This window comes from Salmo trutta, chromosome 27 (assembly GCF_901001165.1).
Source record: "Salmo trutta chromosome 27, fSalTru1.1, whole genome shotgun sequence".
In the NCBI taxonomy this organism is placed as follows: domain Eukaryota; kingdom Metazoa; phylum Chordata; class Actinopteri; order Salmoniformes; family Salmonidae; genus Salmo; species Salmo trutta.
The window spans coordinates 8,447,294-8,461,224 of NC_042983.1; the positions used below are offsets into that span (position 1 = coordinate 8,447,294).

Here is a 13,931-nt window from a genome sequence, read left to right on the forward strand (position 1 = left end):
CAGCAGTGTTCTCTCTACTCAGAACATCCAGTGTTCAAATCTAGTAGACTAATAGATTCATTCTGTAATCATCCCATCTGTCTTTCTCCCCAGGCCCATTCCGCTTCAAAATCTGAAAGCATGCCTTGATACTCCTCCATTGGCTCTGCTTCTGTACAGAGTGCAGATTGGGGAAGTTATGTTAGCTGAAACACAGTGGGGTACCATTGCTCATAGGGCTCTGTTCTAAAGTAGTGCACTATAAAGGTAATAGGGTGCTATTTGGGATGCATCCTACGCTCAATACAGATGGCTAGGGAGGGACCAGGTACCTTGTAGACTTTGGAAAAGAAGCCGCTCCCGATGAGCTCGGCTGTGAAGTTCTCCCAGAACTCCAGCTTGCGGACGGCGGTGCGGAGCTTCTGCCAGCGGTCCACATGGTAGTATTTGTCAGAGGACTCGCCGTAGAGCGTGGGGCTGGTGGGCTCCGAGGACACGTCCACGTCACAGTCACACATCCTGGAGTGGGGAGTGATGTCTGCTATGGTACACAAACACACACGAACATGAAGATGCAAGCATGCGTGCACACACAAACAAATACACGCACGCACGCACGCACACACACACACACACCCCTCTGTGACAGATTACATTGAAAGAAGGGCTGTCCTTAAAGAGTCTGCAAAACCCCCAAATAACCCCATGCAGAAATAAAGTACAGTGGATGAAAGACAGAGCAGATTAGAACACAATAATTCAATCACACACTCGTTAACTAGATGGGAGGGAAAATGCCTACCCTTCGTGCCTCCCCTCTATGGAGTGAAACAAAGAGACACTAATGGTTCCTTAAAATAGAGAGTAGCAGGCCTGGTCAGTGCAGGTGAGAGACTGTCCAGTGTAGCCTACTCTAGTCAAGTGACTTGTTTTGCATCCTTGTTTATCATATCAACAAAGATGGAGAGGGGTTCTATTTATTTTTAATGAGATGATATGAGTGGCACATGAAGCCCACACACAGGATGAGAGGGAGACATTCGAAAATAAAATGTGTTCTTTTTTAAAATTTTATCTGGAGATGTATATTTTATTCATTTGTAACCAGTTTTTTTCCCTCATAAGATTATGTTCCTCTATTGCATTATTTATACATGTCACTGTGTGATTCTATCTTTAAGGTTTTGAGGCCTTCTTTCACCAAGCCCTTATCAAACACAAATTATTGGAATCGCCTGTCACAGGAAACTGTCGCTGAGAAGAGAACCTCTAACAGGAAGCTTGTGCAGCAAACCAAACCACACTGTCATTGTTTTTATAGCAGTAGGATAGGCACCTATGCTGTGTGGCGCAGACATGTGGTTTACAACATACATAACTGTCCACCCCTTACAACTGTAATGAATACGATGGAGAGACAGAGAGCTGGTTTCAAGCGCAGGGCGCAGCAGGTGTTTATTGCTAAGGACCACAGGAGGAGACAGGTAGCTGGGTCCAGGGGCAGGCAGAAGGTCATACACAGGGACGCCAAAAAGGCAACAGTACAGGCATGGAAAAGGCTAATAACGTAGTCCGGGAGATCAGGCAAGGGGTTGACGACAGGAAATCTGACAGGCAGAAGTACAGGCAGGGAATAGGCAAGGTGTCGTTAGTGAGGATGGCCAAAAACTACGATACACGGGAGGACTAACGCGGAAATAAAACAGAGCTCCGAATAGAACATGTAACAAAACATCACAACGATGGGGTGCAAAGAACTGAACTATATAGTGTGTGTAAACGACATACAGGTGTGTGAACAGGTGATTGGGATCTGGAGAGTGAGCTGCATTCAGGGGATCTGTGTGTCTGAGAGTGTGAGTTGGAAGCAGACAGTATTTTCTCTATTGAATCAAACAAAGTTTATTTTACAAGAACAATGTTCACCCACTGGACAATCACAAGCCTCTAAGCACGTCACTACATCTTACTTAAAGGTTCTTAACTTTCGGTATTAGGGGAACATAATTAAGGGCAGTGGGAGTTTGTTTTCCAGAAAAACAAACCCAGTCCTGACAATGACACCAGCGAACAGCACAGACTGACATGCTGACACAAGTGGGAATCAAAGCTAGCCCACACACACTTTTCAGCTCAACTGCACCACCCTAACCCAACTGGCGGTCAGAGAAAACGCTTACAGTGCAGCCTTATGTCTCTCGCTGACAACCCATGGTATATCATAAAGACACCCTCCTCAATCGCAGTTACTTTCACAGACACAGACGGATGCATCCAGACTCTCATCCACATCCCGTATGGCACCCTAGTCCCCATATCGCGCACTACTTTTGACCAGAGCCCTAATGTAGTGCACTATGTAGGGGATAGGATACCATTTAGAACACTGTTTTGCATGAATACATGTTGGTAGATTGATCAGGTCATTGTGACAGGCCTCCTTAGTGTCACGTCGGTCTAAAAGGGTTGGGAGACAGACGCAGGAATGTGTAATAGGGGTTTCTACTGACCCAAATTACAGCGTGCCGTGTAAAGGCACGGGGACGAAGACCAAACAAACACGTACACAAAACACAGGGTTGAAACCCAAACAACAAAAAAAAGCGAAGAGTACCTCGAATAAATACACAAGTGCACAATGATACCACATGGGACCAGACCCGTAATCATCTGCGTGATACAAGTGGCACGAAAGCCAAAACAACAGAGCACAGGTACTCACACGACCAACAGACATTAGAACAAAAATCGACAGCCTAATGGTGAAACAAAGGGCACATTTATACAATTACAATCAGTGGGAATGGGGACCAGCTGTGCGTAATGACACAGTTCCGGAGGGATCCGTGACACTTAGCATCAGTTTGCTTGCACTTCACGTTAATTGAGACTGAATCTCGGTGTGCAAACAACAAATCTCTGTCTCTAAATGGAATTTCATAATGTTTGGTTTCAATTTGGTCTATTTTAGCTTTATCTTAGAAAGTGCTTTGTTACTGAGCCAAGAGTTGCAAAAAAAGGAAGACACTTGTTAGTGGGTGTCCTAAATAGCTCCCTATTCGCTATATACTACTTTAGATCAGGGCCTTAGTAAAGTGATCTCCCGTGGAAAGGCCTGTTATCACACGAAACGAGTTTGACCTTTGACTAAGTGTCCGACCACAGAGACCTTTATGAGAAACACCACCAGTGGGACCGCCCTACTGACGTCCCACCTACAGATAAGGAATGTGAGTTATGAGACTTTAACAGTGAGATCAGTCCACACCAGGGTGAGGCTGTTCCTCAGGGGAATAACTCTCTTTCTGAGGAAGTTCCACAGATCTGACTGCTTTCTCAGTTCAGGGCAGAGAGAGCGGGACAGTGTTTCTAGTGAATACGCTGTGTGATAAATGTGGCCATAGAGAGAGAGAGAGAGTCAGAGGCATCTGAACGAAATACTTCAGCAAAGCCATTTCCGGACTGAGATTAAATCACGTCAACAGGTGATGTCTGAAGGGATTACACAGCCTTCACACAGACATGCAACCGACATAAGTTTCACTACAGAAATTCTGATATGATCCCTGACACTTTCGAGCTGCAACCTTTCACACACAAAGAAAGTGACTCTGCCACAGGAGCCCTGATGCTTCCTGTATACGTCTGCAGTTCTGTGATCAACACAGGAACAGCATGGAAGGATCGTGTTGTGTGGCTCTACAGCTGATCAATAGGTCTGAAACATACAGCCCCCAGCCAGACCACACATATCTGTGGTGCTGACTGTGCTCAGTATCAACTATAAGTCACCGCACATAGGTGGAATATGACAAAGCCACTGTCATTTTACATTTAAAATGTATGTATGTATGTGCCATGTCTGAGATTGTCTATACGTTTGGGTTCCTGTTGAACCTGTAGCTAATGGCCTGAGAGTCCAAATCAAGGCATAACTCAATATGAATGAACATCTGAAATGCTTTCTAGAGAAAAATTGAAAAATAGAGCGAGAGAGAAAGAAAGAAAAGAAAAAAAGAAAGAAAGAAAGAAAGAAAGAAAGAAAGAAAGAAAGAAAGAAGAAATGTACACTTCCATTGAGAATATTTCTGCCAGGAATAAGGTAGGTAATTGCATCAGTGTTGCAGCTCCTCTGTCTCTTACGCAATGTATTTCCTCAGAAAAATGTCATCATATTTTCTTGTTATATCCTTGTGTGGTCATGTGGGTGGGACCTCTAGTATCTCACATTAACCCTCTACTGGACTAGATCTCAGTACCAGCAGCCTAAAGCAAAGACCAGAGATTTGCCTGGAAATCTTCCCTACCAGTCAATCACATTTATTTTAGAAAGCCCATTTAGGCCCATTGACCATCCATTGACATCCATTTCCTCTGTAAACAAAAAAATACAATTTGAATTAAGTGTGGAACAATGTATGTACACTGTACACGGTGCTTACTTAGCTATAATCCCCTGAAACTCAAACTAATTCCCAGTGCCTAATCAAATGTACTAGGATTATGAAAAGAAATGATCAAATAAAAAGTTGTGATGCAGAACCGGGTTCCGTCTCAAATGGCATCCTATTCACTATGGAGTGCACTACTTTTTGACTAGGGTCCATAGGGGTCTGGTCAAAAGTAGTGCACTTTATAGGGAAAAGGGTGTCATTTGGGACGCAAACAAGGTGCAAGTGGCTGACTGAATCCGATAGGCTGCCCTATAGTGCACCCAAGTCATCAAATGAGTCCATAAGTATTCAATAATGTACTGGGATGAGGTGTTTCATTTAACCAATCAAACCACATCCAGACAGGTCAAAAAGATGGAGGCGTTGCTTTCTTGAATCAAAGCATGGGACCAATCATTTCTGGATCGATTGCTTACTGTACGTGTTTTGCTCACGAATTGGGAGCTCCTAATCAATAAACGCAGAGTTTCATAACACTAAGACAAAGATAGTCTGTCTTCTACCATCGTTCCATGGGGCAAGAACTTGTTCAATTCAACAAATGATGGTCACATGAAAGCAAAATTGTGAATTTAGCACAGTATCTGTTGCAAGAATAGAGCATATCAATAATGTCAGACAGTGTCCATAAATATGTGAAGATACAGTACCCCTGGAAGATACAGTAAAACAGGGTTCTATATAAAGAAGTAGCTAGACCGTAATGATGTGTAGTACAAGCACTTGCCATTAATGGCCATGCAGCGAGAGCATCAGAAAAGGGCCATGCTTCCCTTTGAATCCATTGAATTATTTGGAGGGCATTCTCAGCTCTGCCTCAAGCGTCTCTTCACCTCCATTGTTAGTCTGTAACTCTATCCGTTTAGGCCTTTCTCAGGCTGTTACAGACTCTGCACTAGTTCCTCTATGGGAGGCATGGTAGCAGGTACCCAGAGTTTAATTATTAAGATGCTGCAGTAGAATACCTACCTGGCACAAACAGCCTAACTCCAACCTATATATTCCATGTATTAGGCTACTCCCAATGAACACTATCCAGTCCAGTCAAAACTATATAAGCGCATATACACTGAGTGTACAAAACATTAAGAACCCCTTCCTAATATTGAGTTGCATCCCCCCTTTTTTCTTCAGATTTTTCGGACATGGACTCTACAAGGTGTCGAAAGTGTTCCACATGGATACTGGCCCATGTTGACTCCAGTGCTTGATGTCCTTTGGGTGGTGGAACATTCTTGATATACATGGGAAACTGTTGATCGTGAAAAACCTGCAGCATTGCAGTTCTTGACACAAACCGGTGCGCCTGGCACCTACTACCATACCCCGTTCAAAGGCACTTACATCTTTTGTCTTGCCCATTCACCCTATGAATGGCACACATACACAATCCATATCTCAAGTGTCCCAAGGCTTAAAAATCCTTCTTTAACCTGTCTCCCCCCTTCATCTACATTGATTGAAGTGTGTTTAACATCAATAAGGGATCATAGCTTTCACCTGGATTCACCTGGTCATTCTATGTCATGGAAAGAGCAGGTGTTCTTAATGTTTTGTACTCTCAGTGCAACGTTTGCTTAGATGCTATAGGATAAAAAATATATATCACAATTGAATTAAATATACAGTATAGGCAGAGAAGAAACCGTATAAAAGGCAACCTTACTTTGATAATGAAGCCTTGTTTACAAATGATACTGATGCAGACTGTGCAGGCCCACAACACACTGTAGTTGCTAACAGTTGTGGAAACGCTGGCATTGCTCATCATGGATCAATTGTGCACTAAATGCTTCCCGTTAGCATAATGACTTTTGAGAACAACACAGCATTGTGGGACGGGAGGGAGTAGGATGATGTACAGTATGGGAGGTCACACAAAATGTCAGCAGAACACAATGTAGCTCTGTCCCTCTCCAACGTGGCTGTGTCCTAAATGGCACTCTATTCCCTATATAGTGCACTACTTTTGACCAGGTCAACTCACAGGGCTCTGGTCAAAAGTAGTGCACTATATAGGGAATAGAGTGCCATTTCAGACGCAGCTTTGTCCTGTCTCCCACCGTGCAGTGGTCAAACAACCAACTGGATCTAGAGTTTGTTTAGGAATTGACATTTAGTGAGGGAGGAAGTATCAGGAACGTTGGGAGGGTAAAGAACACTCTGTTTCTTGGACAGTCTTGGACGGGAGACGCTTATAGGAAGGAACAACATCATTTGCAAGTCATCTCTCAGGTGAGGGAAGAGTGGCATGTCAGTGGGAATACATTTTTTAAAAACTCATAGAAATAGTTTTGGGTGTTTAAATACACCACCTGATACATAATTAAACATTCGCCATACATAAGTTAAAAACATATTGCGAGTCCCAAATGGCCCCCCGATTCCCAATATAGTGCACAAGTAGTGTTGCCATTTGGGATGACAACAGACGCACAGAAACCTGAGGTTATCCCCATGCATCCTTTACTATGTAACATACACTGTGACATCTGTGTGTGAGCTCAAGGCTAAGAAGTTTAAAGGGCAGAACATACACGTTGTAAGTCGGTCTGCCTAGTTGCCCAGTAATATGGGAATCCTGGTTCAGAGGAGGACAGACTAAAAAGCCTCAACCCCTCTGATTACATCATCATAAACAACAACAAACCCAGAGAGAGGAGAGGGATTTATGCCAGCCCCTCCCTCCTCTGAGTCCCCTCTCCTGACTCCCCCGCCTCTCCATTTCTCTCTCCCTCCCCTCCCCTTGCCATCCCCTCCCCTCTGCTCCAAAGTACTGACCCCCACCACAGACAGGCTTCACGTGATCCAGACCATTTGTTTCTTATCTGGTCAGATGGGGCGGCAGGGTAGCCTAGTGGTTAGAGCGTTGGGCTAGTAACCAAAAGGTTGCACGTTCAAATCCCCGAGCTGTCATTCTGCCCCTGAACAAGGCAGTTAACACACTGTTCCTAGGCTGTCATTGAAAATAAGAATTTGTTCTTAACTGACTTGCCTAGTTAAATAAAGGTAAAATAAAAGATGGCAAACAGAAACATAAAAAGGCCCTGCACATTCTCCATGGCTTCTATGAAAAATGTATCCAATTACTACTGTAAGTCACTGGAGAAGAGTGTCTGCTAGATTACTAAAATGCCAAATGTTCTGTAAGCAACCACTTTAACAGAAAATGACCATTTCCAGCAAGTCTTCACGGCATGTATTCATAAAGTGTCTCAGGGTAAGAGTGCTCTGATCAAGGATCAAGTTAGCATTTTTAATTACCGGTATAATGACTGGACAAGGGGACCTGATCCTAAATCAGCACTCCTACTCTGGTATGGCCCCAAAGGCTATTTTAGATGCTCGAGTCTCTAACATACCAGTACATCACTCTCGTCACATTTATTCACCTGAGGCCTCATTTATAAAATTGTTCTTAGATTTATACTTGAACTTAGTCGTAAGATCATTTCCAGGTCAAAGTAATGTTTTATAAATAACTACTTATACGTGGTTTTCTGCGTAAGTCCGCAGAAAGATCAAAATTGATCGTAAGTCTGTTTTATAAATGAGGCCCCCGGAGTCTGTTTAGAGAATGAGTCTCTGATCTCCAGGAGGATAGACGTATACAAGTAACAGGGTAACAGGACACTTTCCTGACTCAACACCTCTGAAAAAGGTTAGGATATTCTGAGGAAAGGAGTTTCTAAATTAGGACAATGCACCCTACTCCTTATGGGCTCTGGTTAAAAGTAGTGCACTAGAGAATAGGGTTCCATTTGAGACACACATTTGTCACACCATATGAGAGACTCAATGTCTAAACAAGGACACAGGGTGAGAAACTGAAGCTCCATGCACATACGCTATAATCCTAAACGCTGGGAAGCAGGCAAAATATTTGATTTAACTGATCATTTAGGATATAAAACAATTATGTCTAAAGCTTTGTTTACACCCTGTGCTAACATGTGAGTTCCGTGATCTGAGCAATATGATCCAGTCACTATTTGACCAAGGTTTGTCGAGTCTACACATTGCATTAAAATGTGTCTCATCCGTCCACATTGTGACCAGATCAATTGGTGGCTCCCTGCAAATTATTTGAAAGATATTATTTTGAAATAACATGAATGTATTCATTTTGAGACAATTACTGATGCCATGAGTCAATGGTGCTACATGTCAATGATTTTAGAGGCCGGCATAATGGTGATTTAAATAGTCTGACCCTCTAGATCTGTTTACACTTGGTTGATATCCAGGCACAATGCATGCTGACTACCTCTGGAGCTGGTGAGGAAGATCTGATCACGATCAGATCACAATGTGTCTTTTAATCGTCTACACCGGTCTAAAAATGTGGGCACAATCAGAATGTGGACAAGATCAGGACAAACGGTACATGTTAGCACCAGGTATAAACAGGGCTTAAAGGGTATTATGTCTAAGGAAGTATCAGTCAGACTCATAGGCATATGATTATGCCTCAGGATACAAATTCAAACACTACTTCTGTAAAGCTGTAAAACATTCCTATATTATACAGTTGTCATGGGAGAATCATAGGATATGACTGCAGGGGATTTCCATTGCAAGAGAAATTAGAAGGGCTAAGAAAAAAATGGTAGTTTTTACAGTACTTACTCCATTGATTTAATAAGCTATTCATATGCATCTTGAGGATGGGTGAAAATGCACTGGCCGTCAGTCAGTACAATACCCAAGCCAGCTGGGCAGTGGCTATAGTCCTTATCCAGAAGCTGGGGGAAAACCACATACATGCAACAATGAGCACACACACAGACCCAGGACTGTTAGTGTGCAGTGACAAACATTAGGCTTTTCTTTCATGCAGGCATTTAGAGGCAGACATAAACATGAGTTAAATAGGCAACCTGTTTCATTGACTTATTTTGACATTTTTAAGTCATTAACTCTTTAAAGCTAAAGTCTAGGTATCTTATTTTTATTAAACACATCAAATATTGAAACACAATGGCATTGCACATCTCACTATTAATATCCTCCCTATGATGAGGTTGTAATGTAAGGTTCCTATTTTCATTTTCATGTCCAAATCATCCTAAAGTATCAAAACATGACTGTGTAACTCAATGAATTTACGTATAGATGATTTAGACATGATTTGGAACATTCTAATTTAGGTACCATTGATTGCATTAATATCTTTCTAAACAAGTGGATCATTTATCTTTAGGCTCCCTAATGGTATGTAAACGGTGCTTTCAGTATTCACTCCCTTTAACTTTTCCCACATGTTGTTATGTTACAAGGTAGGATTCAAATAGATTTCTTAGCTCTATTCCATTTCTTTTTATCCTTAAAAACTCCCTAGTCCTTGCCGATGACAAGCATGCCCATAACATGATGCAGCCACCACCATGCTTGAAAATGTGAAGAGTGGTACTCAGTGATGTGTTGTGTTGGATATGCCGCAAATACAACACTTTGTATTCAGGAAAAAAAATACATTTCCACATGTTTTGACTTATTGCAAACAGGATGTTTTGGAATATTTTTATTCTGTACAGGTTTCCTTCTTTTCAGTCATTTATGTTAATATTGTGGAGTAACTATAATGTTGTTGATCAATCCTCAGTTATCTCCGATCACAGCCATTAAACTCTATAACTGTTTTAAATCGCCATTGGCCTCATGGTGAAATATCTGAGCAGTTTCCTTCCTCTCCAGCAACTGAGTTAGGAAGGGTGCCTGTATCTTTGTTAGTGACTGGGTGTATTGATACACAATCCAAAGTTTCATTAATAACTGCACCATTTTTAAAATGTATTTAACAAGGCAAGTCAGTTAAGAACAAATTCTTATTTACAATGACGGCCTAGGAACAGTGGGTTAACTGCCTTGTTCAGGGGGAGAACGACAGATGTTTACCTTGTCAGCTCGGGGATTCGATCTAGCAACCTTTTGGTTAATGGCCAACGCGCTAACCATTAGGCTACCTGCCGCCCCCCACCATGCTCAAAGGGATATTCAATGTATGCTTTTTATTTTTAACCATCTACCAATAGGTGTCCTTCTTTGCGAACTATTGTAAAATCTCCCTGGTCTTTGTGGTTGAATATGTGCTTGAATTTACGGCTCGACAGAGCAGATACTTGTATGTGTAGGGTACAGAGATGGGGTAGTCATCTAAAAATCATGTTCTACTAAGCTAACAGATGGAGTTGTTTTAAAATGGTCATACCATGGATCATTTAACTATTTGATTTTGAATATTAGGACCCCTTTAGATATAAAAAAAATATTCACTAATTATTTGATAAAATATTGAATTTGGCCTTTACTACTGTAGCCCATAAAATCGGATTGAATAACACATTCATAAAAGGCAAAAAAATACAGTCCAAAAAAAATAAATCATGAGGAATAAGGTTTTGCAGTGTCTGTCCTACACCTATGAGATATATGAAAGCTCAGGACAATATTTTTTTGGGGGACACATTAACCCCTTATTTTGTTGGCACAAAACTACCTCCATATTTCCATTCATTTGGAAATATGAGTCCCGTGACATTTGTAAAGGTCATAAAGCAAAACGGAGTGCACCATCATGTTCGCGAGAGTCTGATCTTTCCAAAGAGTGGCCAAACTGTTCGGATGCTACAGACGCTTTCGTGAGAAGACCAATTTTCGAGATGTCTCCTGGTCTGACAAACAGTTATGTAGCTCTGCCACTTTCATCCGCTGATGTGGAAGGGTGACATAGGCAGATGCGGTGGATTGAGGCGCAGTCCATGCAAATGTATAGATTCTGATGGGGATTTTTTATATGATGTTCATTATATTGACGCACAGGTCCGTCTATAGACTCTTAATTAACCACTATTATTGTATACCGAGTGAGTGCATGCAACTTATTATGTGACTTGTTAAGCACCCTCCTGAACTTATTTAGGCTTGCCATAACAAAAGGGTTGAATAGTTATTGACTGAATACATTTCAGCTTTTCTAAAAACATAATTCCACTTTCACATTATGGGGTATTGTGTGTAGCTCAGTGACACAAAATCTCAATTGAATCCATTTTAAATTCAGGCTTTAACACAACAAAATGTGGAGTGTATAGATCTAACTTCATTAGCTTATATACTGAATATATATAACCTTTTCTAAATGACAAAATATTAGATACATTTACCTTAAAATCGTTTTGTTGGAGTGACTTAAAAAATGTAGATGAGAACGTTTACATTTTTAGTTGAGACAGAGTTGTGGCAGTCAGGGGAAAGTGTTAGAAAAGATTGGTGACATAAACTGGATTTCTGTGAGAATCTGGGGGTTACCCAGAGGCCTAGTTGCCCCAAACTACCCTATCTAATAAAATATTAAAATGAAAAGCAGGATTACAATATGACAACTCTTAAAAAAATGAGATTAGATTTTTGAATAGGAGCCAGCCATGTGCCCAGTCATCATCGAGGTTATTTTCTATGCCTTAGTGGTATGCAGCCTAATCTTCAAGTATTCAATCAATTATATGTTGTTTTTAGAAAAAGAAGGGCAACTTTAGGCTACAACTCCAACCTTTGATACATCTGATTTACGACATACACATACTTGATCGGTATAAATTCTAGCCTACTTACATGGTTATAACAGTCCACTTCGTTTATAAAGGCAAGTAATGTGCTCTCCCAGAATTGTCTTGATTCTATTCTACACAGGATATACTATATTGGGCACCGAATTCTGGGCGCGCTTCACTGTTTCCGTGTAGGGTGTGCGGCTCTTCAGTCTCCAACCAACGCACTCGCGTCACGCAAGGTTCACAGTCTGAAAGCGGTATGGCGACGGGGGGTGAAACAAACTCGATGAAATACATGTTTGATGGTTTGTCTTAGGAACCAACTTCCATTACGTCGGTTGATTTGGCTCAACTCAGTCTCCACCCACTCTGCAATAAGAAGCGTGAAACTACATTATGAAGTCAGTTACAATAGAAGATAATGTTTTTTTTAAACTTCTGTGTCCAATTCAGATTTAGGAAATGTATGCCTTTCCTATGCACTTCTCAGTAGTTGGTATTCAGACGTATAGTAGGCTACCTAATGCAGCTATATATTTGGCTTTGCAGCGTGGTTCCCTTTTGCGCGCTGAATACATTTTGTTCAACCACTGAAAACCTAGCCAACACATTTTCACATGGAGTTTTCATTCAATAGGGTTTTCAGAACATTTACATCTATCCCTTTAAATTTGGTGTATCATTAATTAGAATTTTCTTGACGCACTAAATTACACTATATATACAAAGGTATGTGGACACCCCTTCAAATTAGAGAATTTGGCTATTTCAACCAGACCCGTTGCTGACAGGTGTATAAAATAGAGTACACAGCCATGCAATCTTCATAGACACACATTGGCAGTAGAATGGCTTTACTGAAGAGCTCAGTGACTTTCTTTCAAATTTCTGTCATGCTAGAGTTGCCCCGGTCAACTGTAAGTGCTGTTAATGTGAAGTGGAAACATCTAGGAAGCGATGTTAGCACAAGAACTGTTTGTTGGGAGCTTCATGAAACGGGTTTCCATGGCCGAGCAGCCGCACACAAGCCTTAGGTCACCATGTGCAATGCCAAGCGTCGGCTAGAGTACTGTAAAGCTCGTCACCATTGGACTCTGGAGCAGTGGAAGTGCGTTCTCTGGAGTGATGAATCACGCTTCACCATCTGGCAGTCCGACGGACGAATCTGGGATTGGCAGATGCCAGGAGAACACTACCTGCCCTAATGCATAGTGCCAACTGTAAAGTTCGGTGGAGGAGGAATAATGGTCTGGGGCTGTTTTTCATGGTTCGGGCTAGGCCCCTTATTTCTAGTAAAGGGAAAACTTAACACTACAGCATACAGTGACATTCTAGATGATTCTGTGCTTCCAACTTTGTGACAACAGTTTGGGGAAGGCCCATTCCTGTTTCAGCATGACAATGCCCCCGTGTACAAAGCGAGGTCCATATAAAGGGATTGTCGAGATCGGTGTGGAAGAACTTGACTGGTCTGCACAGAGCCCTGACCTCAACCCCATTGAATAACTTTGGGAGGATTTGGAATGCTGACTGCCAGCCTTCCCAGATGACTGGAGGATGTTATAGCAGAAAAGGGGGACCAATTACATATTAATGCCCATGATTTTGGAAAGACATGTTCGACAAGCAGGTGTCCACATACTTTTGGTCATGTAGTGTATGGAACGGTTCAGAATATTAGGGATCAATGAATGATGGCCATGTAAATACATGCATATTCATCTCCTTTCAGCACCAATATATCGATTTAAAAAAATACTCTGATATTATTTAGGGTTAGGAAAGTATTTAGGTAAAGTTTTCAAACAGGTTTGGAAAGCCTTTACGCACAGAATTAGGGGTAGACTGTGAGCAAAAATCGGTCTTGGCATTTCTAACCCGCCGCAAAAAAATATTCCTTGTGGCCCCCATTATTAGCCAGATAATGATAATTTTGCGCAATATA

At 41.7% G+C, this 13,931-nt stretch overlaps 1 protein-coding gene across 3 annotated transcripts in view; it reads right to left on the reverse strand.

The window, feature by feature from the left end:
• LOC115164246 (dual specificity testis-specific protein kinase 2) overlaps positions 1-12,721 on the reverse strand; it is a 28,231-nt gene extending 15,510 nt beyond the window's left edge. The window contains exons 1-3 of one of the 3 annotated variants that reach the window (XM_029716528.1): positions 12,048-12,721; positions 9,063-9,178; positions 312-517 (exon numbers count right to left, since the gene is read on the reverse strand). In XM_029716528.1, coding sequence (XP_029572388.1) covers positions 312-517; positions 9,063-9,093 — 237 coding nt within the window. In that variant the 5' untranslated portion in view covers positions 9,094-9,178; positions 12,048-12,721. Of the gene's footprint in view, positions 1-311; positions 521-9,062; positions 9,179-12,047 lie in introns of all 3 variants that reach the window. The other 2 variants (XM_029716527.1, XM_029716529.1) reach the window with 2 other exon arrangements.
• Positions 12,722-13,931: the final 1,210 nt, after the last annotated feature.